Consider the following 17,602-nt stretch of genomic DNA (forward strand, 5'->3'; position numbering starts at 1 on the left):
TCGTTGTTAACCCCATGCATCTTCCCAGTCTTCTCCCCTTAATACTGCTTAAAATATTCACAACAGAAGGAGAAACATACACTAAACGTGCGGTACTAAATAGGAAAACACCCCTGAAAGAAAGCATGAAGCCTTCAACTGTCTCTGATCAAAGTAGATATATGTCCTGAGAAACTCTTCTGAAAGCATGCATGGGCTATACACCTCTCTCATAACAGCCAGATACTGTGGCACGTGGGCTGAACTGGAAAACAGCATCTTCCAACAGCCATGCCAGATCTGCAACGCTGCGCTTGGGAAAAGGAAACAAGAAGCAGCATATCCCATACTCCTTGTTATGGAAATGTTGACAGTTATTCCACGGCCAAGGCAAACACCTGTGTGCCCAGCCTGTTCAACGTGTCGGCACATCTGGCCTTATCTCTTGTTTTTTACAAACCTAGTTAATTATTTCTCATTCACTTTTAAGACAAATAGTTTTGTTCTGAGTTTGCATCTTAAATTACAGTATATTTGAAAACTCTTCAGATAAAGAACCCAAATCTTCAAAGGAAGAAATGAAGGCTATTTTCCTGTCCCCAAACTCCTGGGAGAGGCTGCAACTTTGAAGTTGGCTATTAAAGGCAGAGATAATGTGGGATTCACCTTAGTAAATGAGGGTGTCTACCATGAAGCTAATTATCTAAGAACCAATGGAGAACTAAACAGAACAAACAGTGTCTAAGGAGCCGCTCATCTCATCCAAAACCAGACCAATGGAATTTTGCTGAGACTTAATTGACCACACTGACCGGCTCACCACTGGATGCAAAGGGAGCCCACTGGTACTAGCTCAGAGGTAGATTTTTTCCAGTCTACGCACACACCTTCAGTTAGGTGAATTCCACTCAGAGAGTCAGCCTCTGATCTCACTTACAGCAGCCCCTGAGGTGTAACTGCTTTAATGACACTTACATCATAGCCACTTTACAGGCATGAACGTATCATCACCTTCTCCCGGAAGCACCAGTCATTTTAGAGCTTGTCAAAATATTTTGCCATGAATATTGGCTCAGGTAAAGTTGGTGATAAGCATTTTGATGACTACAACAAAATTTTCATTAGCATACAACATTTATGTCCTTTTCTGATATAAAACATATTCTTCCTCTCTCCCTTTGCATCTCCTTTTATAGTTCCCCATTTCCTTCTATGCCAAATGGAAGCTTATGAAGGATGAAGATTAAAGAGAAAAATGAAAATATACATGGCAAACCTCTAATTAAGTAAAAAATAGATTGGGATTTTTTTAGCACCAGGTCTGTTAGTACTATTTGAACTTGTTATGCAACTGCACTGTCCTTTGTCCACATGTGGGAACAAACTGGAATTCAAAGCTAGGCCTGAGACCACACCGTATTTAGCTTTTTCAAGATATGACTCTTCATTTAATAATGAATGAAAGATGTGTTATTGTACTTAGAAATACTCATATGCATGTAAATACGGGGTCTTTCTCCGTTGCCTTGACCTCCTTAGCATGTCAGGCTAGAAAACAAAGTGGAGAGCATTTGTCAGTTATCTTCCTAAAGCCAGAGAGAAGAAAAATGAATCCAGAAATGATCAACAATAATTCAGGATGGTAAAGTGCGTCAAGAAGGAGAAACTGGTTCCTCTTCAGAGTCTTGGCCCACCCCTAGCACAGCTTTGAAGGGCTTTCTGCCGTCATGGGGAAAGAAATGAGATCGAACAGGCATTGGTCCTCAGCCTCTGCCATATACTGACATACAGAGTTCATTTTCTCAGAGTAGACAGATTAGCATAGGAAGCAAGAAATGGAATAAGGATCTCCAAAAGGTTTGTTTTCCCAGTCTCTGACTGGGAAATATCAATTTCCTTAAGCGGCAAAAGGAAGGGCTGTTTGATAAAGAGGACTAATCTACAACTATTAAACAGAACAATGCTACAAGTGTGCCTGCCTTATACTAGAGAGAGGGAATTAAATGCTGAAGTCTAAAAGCTGCTGGTGCAGATACAGAGCATTACTCTGATAACTGCGTTGTGATCACCAACTCCGGTGTATGCAAAAATGGCTTTTCAAATAAGTTCTGAGTGCAGAACACAACCGTGTTTCCAAATACATGCATCTTCACAAACATTTTTAAGTGGTTAACTGAGGTGAGGTAGTGGAGCAGCTGGCTGTTTTCTCTGTTTGTCTCTAAAAGAGGCAAGTGACCACAGACAAGCCCCTTCAGTCATGACTGTCAGAAATAGACTGCTTAACAAAATACTGCTTAATAAAAATTATAAAGTCATTGCTTCTGAAAACCACACCTAGAGCGATGCAAATTTTCCTGTGTATGAGAAGGGGCTACACTAATTATGGGCTTTTGATGGGATATTACAAGTCTGAATCAGTAACTGTAAATTCTTTGAGATCTTCAAATGGAAGATAAAACAGGTCTTTGTCTATTATTTATTTACTTACTGACTTATTATTTATGTATCCCTAAGCAGCTCCATGCTGCCAAACCATATTTTATTTGGCGTCTTTCAGCCTATGACATTTATATTTTATTATTGACCTCACTAAATGACATAAAATATAAGTTCTACAATCTATGAAAATACACGCATTCCAGAGCATAACTTCATTTCTACCTGCTGTAGGTATGGAGGAGTTGGGCTATCTGGCGTTATTAAATCTGTTACTGGGGCGGGGGATGGAGCTGTAGGCAGGAATTATTCTTCCATCTCAAGGCAGGCATAAATATTTCAAAGCACACATGATTCTAATTCCATTGAAGCTCATCTGAAACATCTCAGACTTTTTATTGAAAATGAGGTGATAATGTATGGGGGCCTGCAACAGATATACTAGTATTTTAAAACTACTGCTATTGGGCCAAGTAATTATGCACTACAGCTGTTGCGTGCTATACTGGATTTTTTAGTGTTTTACGAGTTCGTGGTGCTTTTTCCGAATGCTGAACTCAAACATCTGATTATGCAGGCCAGTTTTGTCTTCTCCTTTCTTGACTTGCAGAAGCCAATAACAAACTTACTATCAGCTAACTAATAAAATAAGTAGCATTCACTGATTAGGTTAGCACTTCACATGTCTAAGGCAAATGAAGAAGAGCCAAAATTGTGAATTCTATTCAATGGAATTATCAGATAATAAAGAACCAGTTAATTTGAAACAGGTTACAGTTTTCTTCAGATATTTAGTACCCTTCTCAGGGCCTTCGCCTGGAACAAAGGAGCGGTCTTAATAAAGATGCATGTGATCCTTTCTCCCAGGGAGTGCTCACTGATGCGGTAAAGGGACTTCGTGATCACACCTGCAGTGCTCAGACAGACTTCTCCATAAGCACAGCCCAACATATGGGGCAGACATATTGATCCATCCACCTTCCGCCTCCTCTTCCAAAAAGCCTTGCCAATCCCTTCAAGTCCAGATGACTGGATGAAATTTCTTTCTTAGTAAAGTTGTTTGAAGTCTTTGAAAGGGTCACTTAGTGTGGCTTTTCTTCCACTCAGGAAAAGCCTACCATCACCCTGCACTCCTCGACGGTTCAAAGAAGTAATGGTCTGAGGAATCAAAACCACTGTTCCTCCACAGGCACAAGGGTTAGTCCATCAGACCAGGCCAAGAGTGGATTGGCTTCACTAGGGCACAACTCTCAGATACCTTCTCTAAAAAGTGATAATTAAGTTTACTAATAGCTCATTAAACATTGATCAATCTTCCTAGAAATAGTAACAATATAATCATAATGAAACAGAATAATTTTTATCAGCTTGTTTTTGAGGCCATTATAATTGGCTTCATTACAATTAAGAAAGCATTTTTTTAAAAGTCATTTCCCTGGAAATGTTATGGAACAGTTTGTTCTGCTCGATATTTCCACTTCAGGCTTCTAAGTTGCTTTAACTCCCTGCATGCTGTAAGCTTTCTCCTAGCATTTAAGTGATGCAAGTGCCAGTTCAAATTATGCAAGATGTATCCCACCCTTTGTACCCCAAAGGTACTTACTCTGAAAATTGACCATATTAGAGTACTAATTGGCTAAGCCACCATGCTGGCTGATGTGAAATGCTTTCAAACACCATGAAACAGCTGTGTTTATCGGAAATATGAAGAGTGACTTTTTAATAAGGAGATCTGGCAATAATCCAAATGTGTTGAAAGGAACTTACACTTCTGTGTATAATACAATACAAGAGGTAAAGAATAGAAGCCTAAAACAATAGCTTTAAGCCCACAGATTTTTGTGATGAAAGCAGTTACCCAAACAAGAAAAAAAATAATTAAGAAACTTGGGCTGGGATTTGCAGAGGTCCTGAGAAAATTCATTAACTGCTTTTTGAATTTCAATGGGAGCTGCATCCCCTGTAACTCTTTCAAAGGTTTCTGAAAGTCCTCATTTTCTTACTGCCCATTAGGAATAGACTTTAGAGTGATAAATGTAGAGCAACCTCTTATTCAGGTTAGCAAGGACTTGCCTCTACTTAAATATTGAGGTGCTGGGGGTAGGACTGAGCAGTCCTAGGTCCAGCCCTTTGAAGGGAACTCAGATCACTGGAAAAATCAAGCATTGTTTAAGTCCTATAAAGCTGCAAAGTGCCTGTTTAGTAACACATCTGTCAGATACATGGATGAGCTAAAGCCAAACTCACCCTGTCTTGCATTCCCATTTGCAGTGACAAGGCTGGGAAATCATGGGGAGGGGCAACAAAAATATGCCTTATTCTCTCAGCATGGGTAAAATTTAGGTACCTCTGATACTTACTCCCAAATTATGTAGTTAAACATAGATGAAACATTCAAAGTATAATATAAAAAGCTAGCCAAAGAGATATACAAATATCCTAAATATGACAGATGGAGGAACTGATCCTGCCTATGGACATAAAAAAGAATGACTGAACTACAGAATGTCCATCTCTCAGCTCCAGAAGTCAAGCTGTCAAGTGCCAGTGATTGGCTAAGCACTGCTGAAAAACCAGAACCATGGTATCTCCAAGCTGAGGCTGGCTATCAGTCCCTTTTTGCTGCTCTGAAGACCAGAACGGTATAAGGCACCTGGACTCTCTGCTCATAAATACTTTTTCTCTAAGAGATTTTGCAGTAGCAAGTGGGAGGCAGAAGAACATGTTGCCAAGGCCCACGGAGTCCCTAGCAAAAGGAAAACATGCTTAAAGCTGTGTTTGGGCACAGGATTTATTGGTGTACTCTGGATTCTGAGTATTACAGGCTGCTTTTGAAAGCCTGTAGAGCTGAACTGATCACAGATTCCAGACTCTGGCATAGGTAGGGGGGCAGTTAACTATTTTAAGCAGATTGTTTTAAAACATAAAAAAATTGTTCTGTCTTTGGAGATCAGAATACTATAGCACTGGTTACATAGGTGCAGAAATGAAAATCATACCTATGAAAAGCACTTCTGCCTTCCAAGACCATAGCTAGAGGTCAAAAGCTCTAATTTAACCTGTGTGTAGAATTCCTACTTCACATCAAATGCTGGCAACTTTGGCATATTATTATTGTTTTTAATACACATGGTGTATTCCCATTTATAAGATAAAAACTACTGCTAGGAGAATATATCATATCTTTCTTATAATGAAATGCAGTTGGTAAGTTTACAATAGAAATGTAAATTCTCTTAAAAACCACAACCTTTATGTGTGTGATGATATAATTCTGCTTTGATACTAAAAAGGGCACGGTAATGGAATCTGTGACTTTGGAGTGATATATTGCTGTTAAGTTAATAGGACTCTACGTTCCCATTTCTAATATCAGTGTTTTTCCCTCCTTTCATTCTGTAGATGGTAAGCTGATACTACATAAACATTGTTAAAGCTATAGTTCCACGCTACAGTAATTCACTTAACTTTAACATGATTTATGGTTCTGTCAATAGAGGAGGTTGAAAATCCAGAGCTCTGATGCTTAAACATGGGTTCCATATTTAAAGCAATAATGTGCTTTTTGTGTGTGTCTGAAGCTAGGAGAATTTAGCATAAAGCAGAGATAAAAATATTATACTTCACTGCACTGTTTAAAGCATATAGTTTAACTTCATGGATACATCAAAGACAGCAAAGAAACTGAGCACAGAATCAGTAAAAGCATGGGTAAAATACTTTGTTCCTGCAGCACTTTATTTTTACATTATTTTTTAGGGATGCATGAAATCCTATTAGTATTTTTAACACTCTCTTTTTTCATTCTTTCACTCAGTTAGATCAGCCGCTTTTGTTAGGATGAGTTTAAATCTGGGTCCACTGTGTTAATCACCCCCCATTCTTCTTTCTGGCACTTACCCTCCAGGCATTTTGCCTCTTTAGGAGATTAAGCGACCAAGTCATCTTGTTGCTCTAACATGTCCTCACTGGAGCAACATATTAACACAATTCCTCTGCAAAAGAGCCCTCTTTAGAAGTTTGCTGCAGGGATGACAAATTAACCCAGCATGGTGTCCCACACATCTATCTCAGTACAAATTATTAGTGTAATAGAGCTTTTAGTTATGCATTTATCTAGTAATTATTGAACGGTTATACAAAACGAAGCTGAGCAATCATGGCCCTTTATGAGGCAATCTCCGTGGGTGGCCTTACAGTTAATTTAGGATAGGACTGTCTAAGCAGTTCACTCACACACAAATTAGCTGAACAGTCTGCTCCTTTAAATATTTCCTATGTCACAGGCTAACTCTTTACAATACAACAAAGGTAGAGTTTTAATTACACGGTTCCTGACTTTTGTTTAGCTGCAGCTTTAACCATTTGCAAGCCTTCCTTTTTGCCCTCCCCTGTCTGGGAGATACGGGAGTAGATGTCAGTTTGGGTAAGGTCTCTAGTAATTACTATACCCTGACCTTGAGGCCATCTGTTAAGAAACTGCTTTTCGTTCAGCTTCATATTATTTCAAAGTGAGTGGAGAAAATCAAAATCTTCACCTACAGAGTCAGCTATTCTGATACTGTAAATTGAAGCGCCAGTTTGCACTGTCACTGAGTTAGCCCTTCTGTTGCTCAGCATTATGCCATTTACAGTTTCTACTCAACTTTCTTACCCGCGTGGGATGGCTCTCTCCTCTTTTGGCTGCCTTACATCACCATCCTCTGACCTGAGGTGTCTGCATTGGAACGTAATTGCACCACTTTGTTTTTGTCAAAATTCAAAGGGAAGTAGAAGGTTACATTAGTCTGCCAGCTGAGACCATCAAGGAGCAGCCATGGATAATTATATGGAATAGGATATTACAAAATGTCCTTCTACACTGTGTAGCTCAGGAGAGAGTTAGCAGGAATTATTGCTTTGATTTGCTTGAAGCTGGCTGACAGGACAGCTAACATGATATTTTGTTGACCCTGTGGAGAATTTTGATAGAGAAGGGCACAATGTCTTCCCAGAAATGTGACATAAAATTCTGTCACTTTGGCACAAACAGAGAGTACTGTCCTGCAGAGTTTCCCAGGTAGGCCTTGTCCTGACAAAAATCTCAATGGCAACGCTTATTATGGAGGAAATTAATATAACAGGAACCAGTCCACCTGTTGACTTTCATCTCTGCTCACACACCCACTTCCTTGGGTTCTTCCCTTTGTGCTGCATTTCTTGTTTCTTGTAATTGCGTTTCTCCTTCATTTATCTTCCTAACATACCATCTCATTCTTATTTTTTTCCTTTCCTTGCCTTATCTTCCTTGTTTTTTCCCTTTGCAGGAACTATGCTCTCATATTCTGTGGAAATGCTTGAATGCCCTACAGCACAGGCTGCTGTATATCCTAGGTTTACAAGATCGTGGTCAATTTAACATTTCATCCAGCTCCAGATATAAAGTCACTAGAGTGTAAGTAGCAATACATGGAAACCTAAAACCATTTATGTAAATATGGTGTCATCCATAGTATTTAAATCCTTCACTGTCTGGTAAAGAGTTCAAGTTGGCTAATGTCTGGGAAATGTTGTAAGATGCCAGCAATGTATGATGGCTTTGCAATACTGGGGTACTGTGGTGAGATACACAGACCACCAAATAATCTAACTTGCAGGTAACAAAAGTATACTGCGTAGGAGATAGAGATCTAGCTGCTCGAATTTTCAATGCTTTGAAATAAATTCTAAAACTGAAAGTGATGCTAAAGCCACCCTATAGGTGATCAATTTACCATCTGCCAGACACTGAATCCTAACCACACTGGTCCAGAGAAGACATATGGTGCATCCATAGAGTCATGCCCAAAAAACTGCCATCATCAAGTAAGGCTCCATGAATCACTTTGCTAGCTTATCACCAAAGAAACTTGGATCTTACCACCATCTGTTGGAACTACTGAGGAGTCACTGAAGCATTGGCATCCATGAGCCAGCGCTCACTGCACATCTGGTCCTTTGGTCAGCCAGCTCAGATCCTCTCTGCTGGCTACTGCCCAGCTGGGTTGAGTACTGGCAGCAGCACCAATGCAGATAGAAAACTAGTGCACAGCCTTCTACAACACTGTACAGCACAGACAATTTCATGAGAACAGAGGTTTTCCAAATGGTTCATTGAATGGAGCACCTTATCACTAAGAATCCTCAAGGATTCACTCCTTCTCCAAGCAAGTTTTGTTTCCAAAACGCCTCGTTGTGGGGGATCATTGGGAAGGGCACTCAAGTGAGTTGGGATACCCTAGCATGAAAAGCGCACTGTGTTCTAAAGAATGCTTGGAAGTGTGTGAAAGATTCAGGAATATTCCTGTGAAGTTATAAATCACTGGTTGTCAATGACAACACCTGCCATGAATAGTCTTACAGCTTCTTCTCTGCTGTCTATTTTGATCAAATGCATCTCATATACACATCCAAGCGATAAACTTGCACACAGAAACATCAGAAAGAGATTGAACCTTCTTGTAATCATTCAGTTGGCTAAGGAGCTTACTCTGATTGTGACCTACTTACTCGTGCCTTCCCTTTCTCTGAAATACCTCTGCAGACTGAAGATCAAATCCTGCTCTTACTTCTCAAGACCACTTAGAATGACCAGCCACTGACCACCTGCATGATGCATATATACCCAAAGAGAATGCAACATGTGTGTATTATATTATACCTATCAATTCTGCAGAAAGGTACAACCTCCAGTAACCAATGGTGGAAATGAATTGCTCAAAGATTATATGGTCTTACATGACTGCATTATACTCTTTATGTTGCCACTTCTGATACCTCAGTAGCTTCTCTTTTCTGCTCACTGTCCTAAAGTGCACTGAACGAGATAGAGAACAAAGCAGGATTTGCAGAAAATAATCCATCTCAGTATATTACACTTTACTAACAGAAAGACTGTTGTAGAAGGGAAATAAACACAGCCAGTGTGCTGTGGAAGAAGAATACTGACGAGGAATGTCCAATACGAACAAAGAACAAAGTCTGGAACAAGATTTTTCCAGGATGATGACACTTAATGAATCCATGGATGGATTCATTGGTATTTTTCCTGAAAGTCTGTAAGATTTTTTTTGTGAACAAGCATAAAATAGAAGTTGCTTTTAAATGATGTTGGAGAAGAACAGTTTTTGCTTAACCTGTTAGGAATGACAATGATAAGAAACTGTGTAACATCTTTATGGAGTCAGTAAAGATATCTCCTTCCAAACAAACAAAATTTGAGAACTGCAGTATTGTATTTGCTGTTTCAAATTCTGGCTGTCTCTGAATGTTCTTCTCACACAGCTGATGGATATCCCTTTATGCACAGAAAATGTCTTGCTAAAACAGATTGTAGATGAAATTTAAACAAGACCTCACCAGTGATACATTTCCTCTCTCAATCACAGAAAAATCCACAATACAGAGGATCTAAACAGGGCAGATAAAGGTATTAAATGATCTTAAAAAATAAGTGAGGTAAAATATAGCTAAATACAGAAAGCCCTATTAACTGATCAATCAACAACTCAAATCTAAAAGGCTGAACTTCTAAAAGATAGGAATTCAGTCAGCTAATATGCACTGACTATAATGTTAATGGAACATTCATATTATTCATACTTATATCACCAATTATCAAGGCTTTTAAAAGAAGACATATTTACCAGATAGCTCAGATCCAAATTTCAAGGGAAACCTGTAGAGGACCTAGATGCCTAAATATCTTCTAAGGATCTAGGTGTGTGTCTAAGGGTAATAAATAATTTTTATGCATTAACCACAACAAATCAAACTACAGTAAGTAGATTTAACAAAGCACAAAATAACCATGATATGCAATTCTGACCTTGCTTTAAATTAATGCAATTCCACTACTTCACACTGTATCACCTGGATAGTGCAAGACAAAGAGGCTCCTCCTGGTTTATGCTGCCCTCAGTAAAACCACACTAATGCTAAACAGACATTTCAAAATTATTTCTTGCTAGAATTGCTAATATGCATTTTTATACTGCACCATTCGACCAATTACTTAATAATCTTCTCTAAATAAGACAAAATTTCATAGCAGAAAGAAACATATCACAATCATCCATTCCTATTTTTGTATCTCCCAAAGAGGTTTGTAAGAAGATTCATTCGTGTATATTACTATGCCCAAGTGAGCTCCTTTTCAAATGGGAGCAGAGTATCGCATTTAGTTTCCTAGGCTAAATGAAAATGCATCTTTCTACCAAAACTGTATAAGAGTGTTTAGACTCAGAGGACAACCCTTTTGCTTGGAAAAGCAGCCAGAAGAGCACTGTGAAGAAAATCAGCCAAAACATTGCAGGAACTAACTTCAAATGAGTCCCCTAACAAGGTGATTCTTCAGCACACCAAGAACACGAGCACTAAATGACGTCCAGAAATGAAGCCACAGTGCCGGAAGACAGGCGTGGTTCAGAAGTGAGTGATGGGTCCCTATCACCAGCACTGAGACTGATCTGTGTTGTTATGCATTGACACAAGCAGAAGATACTCTTTGTAACACATTCTGTCCGTTTCCCCGTTCCCTCCAAAGAAAAACACCAAGCTCCCAGCGTTTCCATCTTAGGCAAAGTTGAACAGTCATCAGGAGTTTTACCAAGCAGCCCAGCCTAACAAAATCAGACATAAGTCTTCACAACTAACACCTCCAGGTTATCAAGCTGCTGAAGCACAGCCTCTCACTGACTGTGTCACATGTGGCAATGACTTTCCACGGAAAGGCACTGGGATGGTCACTGGGTGACGTGGCTAACGTTTAAGCTGCCTGGGGGCTCTTGGGTTAGGCCTCACCTCTGGGTCCTGTAATGACAGGTCGATGGTGCTGTGTGAAAGCCGTTCCAAGGGAGGAGGTCTGCGAAGGCGAGGGACTGCTGAAACCAGACTTCTCTGACTTCTTTAATGTAGTTGGCGATGGCATTCCTGGCAAGAATGATTGATAAGTGCAATTTAATAATGCTAGGTCATGGAACGACAGCCTATGCATTGTGAAAGTGGGTGCAGAAGCAGCTAGATAAACTTAAAGGACAAACGAAATTGAATACAACAGCAAGCTAAAAGCTCACTTTTATTTGTGGTCTTTTTTTTGAGGAAGAAGTGGCTATGGTTTGCTCTGAGCAATGAGTACTAAAAGGCAGCCATATTTTTCTTTTACGTGTGAAATATGGATAAGATGCAGCTTATTATTGCTACTGAAACCTACTCTGCATTATTTTTAGAAATCTGTAATAGCTGGAGCATTTGGATTTTTACAGGCTTTTTATGAGTTCTGTCTTTCACTCATGGTTTAGTAGATTATTGCAAATGGATCTTTTAAATGTGCTGCACGACTCACGGCACAAGCAGAGAATGAAGTTTTCTGAGTTCAAAATCTGTCTCTCCTTACTCTCTTGACTTAGAAGGTGTTTGAGAGCAATATATTTGTGTGGTTCCTTTTGGCTTTCAAACTTTTTAAAGGGTGAATGGTATTTCTGTCTTGATATTAGAAGCCACATTGGAATTATTTCAGAGTTGTTATTATGCCCTTGAACTATGAATGAAAATCAGAGTTAAGTTGCCACTGGGTGAAATCTCTCCCATGGACAGGCAGAAATGTTGTAATGTTAATAAGACTGGTTTGTTATATTCTGTATAAATAACTCCTGTTGATATTGTATCAAGCCTGTGGCACCAAAGAAATTAGTGGCATGAATATATTGCAATAGGCTCTTAAAACCTGAGCCTTTTCTGCATATGATTTAAGCTTGGATAGAGGAATATTACAGCATACAGATGAAGAATATGAATCTGTGTCTGTATTATTCTCTATATTTTTATAGTTCTAGAGGCACATGGGTATTCTGATTATCTGCACATACTCTGAAAACACATCATTTCCAGTACATACAGTACATCAGACATTTTGCATATCCATAGGGATATAGCAAAACAAAGGTGCAGAACAGCTGAGGTTTCAGGTGCAAAAGCAAAATATCAGATAATATGGGGAAGCTGAACTTCTACTAGCAAAGTCATTGAACCTTATTTCCAGCTCTGTATTTTATAGAGTTTAATTGTTAAAAAGTAAAGAGAAAGGCCTGGACAATATGTCTGGACAATATTATTAACTTGGTATTTAATAACACTAGTTTTATAGTCCCTGGGATGCTGATTGCAATATGCAGGAGCCTTCTTGTGCTTTATATGCTGCGCTGTTGGGGTCTTAATGGTTTCAGTGAGGTTTTGCAGTTTATATTTCAGAAAGTTAAATAAAGAAAGGGAGTGGTTACAGTTCCAGTGTTGTACTTGCAGCTTTCTGTCTAAAAACTGTTTGCCACAAGGGTTTGCCGTTGTGGTGGCTGTTTTCCTCACAGCAAGAAAGGTGACATGTTAATATTTTTATTTAAAAAAAAAAAAGTATAGAACTGACAGGCAACTGTGCAAGAAAAATACTGCGTTGGGTTTTTTTCATATGGGTCTTAAGGACTTCAGAGTAGGGACAAAAGCAAAACCAGTTGTTTCAGTTTGGGGGTAAGACAGAAAAGGAGACTGAACTAAGGTATGCAATATGCGATGCAATATTCCAATGCAGCCTGCTCAAATGGCACATTGGGATTAACTTAGGTATTGCTCTGTGTTGAGTGTCCATATTCAGGACAAGGACACTCAAAAGAAGTAAAGGTGCTATTGACCCAGATTTCCTTACAATAGAGGAACTGGCCATGAAAACACCAAATGAGTGTCAACTGCAGCCCTCAACAACAAAGCCGAGGGTCAGCGGAGGGGTAGAGGAGCTACACTGCTGGCAGCAGGGCTGTGGGTATGTCCCCTCTGTGCTGGGCTGTGGAAGGGGCTAGGTATGGCCCTGGGGAGGTTTTAGTAGCAGGCTCAGCCCATGAGTGGAGAGCCAAGAGGGGACATGAGTACCTGTGCCCCAGGCCAGGAACAGAGGTCGAGGAAGGAGTAAGGTCTCTCATATGCACGGTATGGTTCAGCTGGCTAATGAACTCAGGGCCTGGATTCCTTGCTTTCTCCCATATCCTCTAGTTGCGTACCCTCTTCAGGGTTACAGTAAAGATAATAAAGCTTCTAAGAAGGTGGAGAAGCTATTCTTTTGCCCCTGTGCTAAAAAACCTGCTTCACTCATCTGAACTGTGCTAGGGGGAAGGGGCAGAAAGAACAGTGGAACATGGTTTAAAGCTTTAGTAAGTTCATGTGAGTCTGTCTACACACTGGAACTTGAGGAACTGCAACAAAACTGAAGAATGATGTTGCACTGTAGCAATGCTGAGCAGTGTCATGCTCACATGGAGATGGATTTTATAACATCGAGGTAGCTGTTTTCATGTGAAAACAGAAATTTTAATGTCACGCTATGTTGTAAAATTGAGTAGAAAGATAAACTGAAGCACTGATAATTGGTTCCTGCTTTTTTTGTTTGCTATCATCACTCCTATTGCCATTGGTGTCTCCACTGTTTTATTTCAGGGTATTCGGAAATTTATTGGTTTGGAACAGTGCAATGCTACCACGTTTTTATTTTGTTTGAGGTTTGTGATGACACATTTTATTTTGAGTGATCATATCCATCAGATCTCAAGAAAAAAATGGCTGCTTCCTAGTTCAGAAGAATATGCAAACAGGAGCTTATTTACATCACTTAATATTGACCAAGAGAAAGAATAAGATGAGCTTGCCAGCTCATTTCCAAGGCATGTTTTGTCCTTTAAGAGGGGAGGGTATGACAGAAAGTTAGGCAGTGCAAAGCAATTAGCATCATTCACATTTTATGTTGCGCTAGCATGGTGCTTTAGCAGCAAAATTCAAACATTCTTTGAATGGGTTAATAAAAGAAATACAGTCGGCATGCAAGAGAAAGGTTTCCAAGAACAAGCCAAAATATGTCCCATTCTTCTAAATTTATCACAGCCATGTCACATTATCCTTGAGACTGCCAGGAATGTCAATTTTTTTGCAATTTAAAAAAAAAATATCCCATTTAGCACCATATGTTTGGTTAATGTGCCTGATATATCCTGCGTATTCTTTAGTCCATCCATTTCTAATATTCATTTTCTTTTTTTCCCCCTTGCTAAGCCATATGTTACAATGCTGGTCAACCTATTGAAGCTCCTTCTAGGGGCTGAAAGCAGGAGCAAGGGAACTTGAGTTTAATCACCTAGAAAAATTTAAATTTGATACTACAAGGCTTACTCTTAGGTAAGCAGTCTCAACACTTGAGTTAGCATTGTAGGTGCCCAGTGCCCATGAAAATCAGGGCACCTCTGAGATGGCAAGGTGTGTATTAACAACTGTGAGGCAGGAACTAAGATAAATGACTAAATATGGAATCAGGTGTTTAATTTTTGAGACTCCTGGCTAGTTTTAAAGGTCTTCTGTTCCATACCTAATGAGTTTTAACACATTTAGCGGTCCCCAGTCCACAGCTTCCCCTCCTGTGTTGCTCAGGGATGCAGGAAATTAAAAAGTTAAAACTGAAGCTACCCTGGGCAGAGCCCAGGGAGGATGCTGCTGCCTCGCACGGCTTTCCTCAGCATTGTTCCCCAGAGCTAATGAATATTGGGGACCACTGCACTGAAGACCAGATTTCAGCACTTCACATGGCCCTAAGGAAGGATTAGTGCCAACTCATAAGGACACCTCAGAGTCCTGACTTTCCTCTGCCTCCCCTCTGGTGTAGGGTAGCAACAAATTACAATATCCCACAACCCGCCTCAGCTGTGTTGGCCGGTGAATAGGGCATGGAGCCAAGGAGCCTCCCCATTCCCTGCCTCTTTCTATCCATCTGCTCCGAGCAAGGAATAAACAAGAACAGCCAGAATACAATGGCTGGGTAACCCAGGTGGGGTTTGAAAGTGTTTCTTACTATTCTGTGTATAGGACCGTTGTCCAAATCACAGCCACACCTGGCACTTTTTAGGAAACACAGATTTCATAATTCAGGTCTGAGTCTCCTCTGAATGTTATTTAGAGTGCAAGAGAAGAAAATCAGACTTAATTTATTTTCATCTTATGGCAGCTTTTAACTACAGAATAAATGGAAAAGTTAATTGCTGAATAAAAAAAAGAAAATAAAGGGATTTGTGGCATAAAACACAGACGGAAGTCTGAGGCGGTGTGTTACTTTAACTTACTGTACTTGTGTTCATCTGATTGTATAAGTGTACATATGCCAAACATGTATGGGCTTAGCCTGCTCCTATTAACATGAATCTGTTTTTTCACCGGACAGAGGGAACCAGATCAAAGACCATGATGGTGCTAAATGGAACAAGATGTGTACTTTCGTATTTTTTTCCAGAAAGAAATATTAATTTGACATTGGTTTTTCAGTTGAAAAGAATTTTAATTGCAGAACACAATAAGCAGAAAATTCAGACAACAATAATCTTGAAACTGTTAGCAGCATTATATTTCTATCAAGGAATTTGTGTGCCTTTTCAACATTAGAGCTTTCTGAATTTTCATTAATTTGGCATTTCCCTAAACACACAAGTTATTTTGTTCATTCCACATCATGCATCACACCCTTCTACTCAATGCATAATGCAAGCGTAAATGGGATCTTTGTCCTTGAGAGACTCTGGTTACTGGAGCCATTGCACGGATGTTGAAGTCCCGCAGTAAGACTTTCCAAAACTCTGCATTTCGCAAACCTCCAGCCCAAGTTTAATCAGTGAATGTACAGGAATACTTCATGTTCCTCATCTTCTAAGGGGCACTGGAACACGGATGCTTTTAATTCCTCTACCTCCTTATGTTTGCCAGGACTAGAAGTGCACCACATAAGAGTCTTCCTTGAGTACAGCTAAAGATCTTCAAATTTTCATGTATGAGGCTGATATATATTTAAATGGACCAGAAAATGATGCGTGAGAATTGAATGCACAAATCCTTCCCAGAATAAACAAATATCTATGAACCTATTTTCCATACACCTATGAACATTACTAACAGATTTACTGAAATTAGGATTATCTTTGATGGAGTGAATGGAGTCACAGCAGTGCAAGAGAACAATTTCCCTTCTCTCCAGATCCAAAGCTACATCTGGATCTATATCTGTATACCCATCCAAATTCACTTGATTAATTGGTAACATTATTCTGACTGCACAGATCTTAAACAATAACTCAATATCGTTAGCCACATTGGTAGATCAGCTAATATTCATCTCCAAAGACGACTCTTAGATAATTACCCCAATATTCCCAGTAACTCTCTGCCACTAGATTCTTGATGGAGATTTCATAACAAAAGCTATGAATGAAACATGGTTTGGGTCTTCACTCTCAAGGGACACTATGAAAAAGAATCATGGAAGCTCAGACTACCAAGTGGACCATGAACTCAAGAACATGCAGAACAAACAGATGATGCAGAAAAACAAATACGCTATTGAAGAAAAACTGGTATATGGGAATTTTCAAGGAATTTTCATCCTGCCGTGCAAATTATACCAGGAATTTCACTGAAATCAGTATCAACAGAAATACTGATGAGCTGCTTTTTTTTTTTATCCTCAGAAATTCCTAATTTCAAGCTTCTTGGAATTTTGATGGCTATGCTACTGTCAATCATAGTAAGTCTGTCCTACTTAGTGCTGAGCAAACTTTATTTGTCATCAGCTGAGATATGATTACACTAACTGCCATCCATCAGTTTACTCTATCAGTTGCTCCAGTATACATAAAATACAATGCAGATGGAAATTCACTCATCCTAATGAAGTGCTCTTTAGTTTCTACGTTCTAAATGGATACTTGCTCCCCTGGCCGCATTCTGAGTTACCATGATCACTGATTAACTACCTGCCAGGGAGCACCTCACTTCACAAGACTAAATCCAGCTTAATAAACAGTGATTTACAGAAGAAAAACGAACCCCCCCCCTCTGTCCGCTTATCAAACTCCTGCATGTGCATCACCAACACATAAAACCAGTTTCCTCAGAACTCGACATCTGACAGTTCATCAGGAAAACAGAGCTAATCTATCCATACCCATCAACATCGTACCATAGGTGACTGCCAGATACTTAAGAAGCTATCCAAAAGAAATGTCACAACTCTTTTTCAAGACACTACAAAAGAAATGTTCCAAATAAAATAAAGCAAATGCACATACAAGTAAATGAGCCAAAGAACTTAATAAAAAGAGAT

At 39.5% G+C, this 17,602-nt stretch overlaps 1 protein-coding gene across 15 annotated transcripts in view; it reads right to left on the reverse strand.

Moving 5' to 3' along the window:
- NFIA (nuclear factor I A) overlaps window positions 1–17,602 on the reverse strand; it is a 356,165-nt gene that overhangs the window by 41,070 nt on the left and 297,493 nt on the right. For 12 of the 15 annotated variants that reach the window (XM_054073812.1, XM_054073808.1, XM_054073809.1 and 9 more), the window contains one exon: window positions 11,236–11,364. The exons of the other annotated variants lie outside the window; for them this stretch is intronic. In XM_054073812.1, the coding sequence (XP_053929787.1) occupies window positions 11,236–11,364 (129 nt within the window). The remainder of the gene's footprint in view (window positions 1–11,235; window positions 11,365–17,602) is intronic. 15 annotated transcript variants of the gene reach the window in all.

This window comes from Cuculus canorus, chromosome 8 (assembly GCF_017976375.1).
Source record: "Cuculus canorus isolate bCucCan1 chromosome 8, bCucCan1.pri, whole genome shotgun sequence".
Classification (NCBI taxonomy): domain Eukaryota; kingdom Metazoa; phylum Chordata; class Aves; order Cuculiformes; family Cuculidae; genus Cuculus; species Cuculus canorus.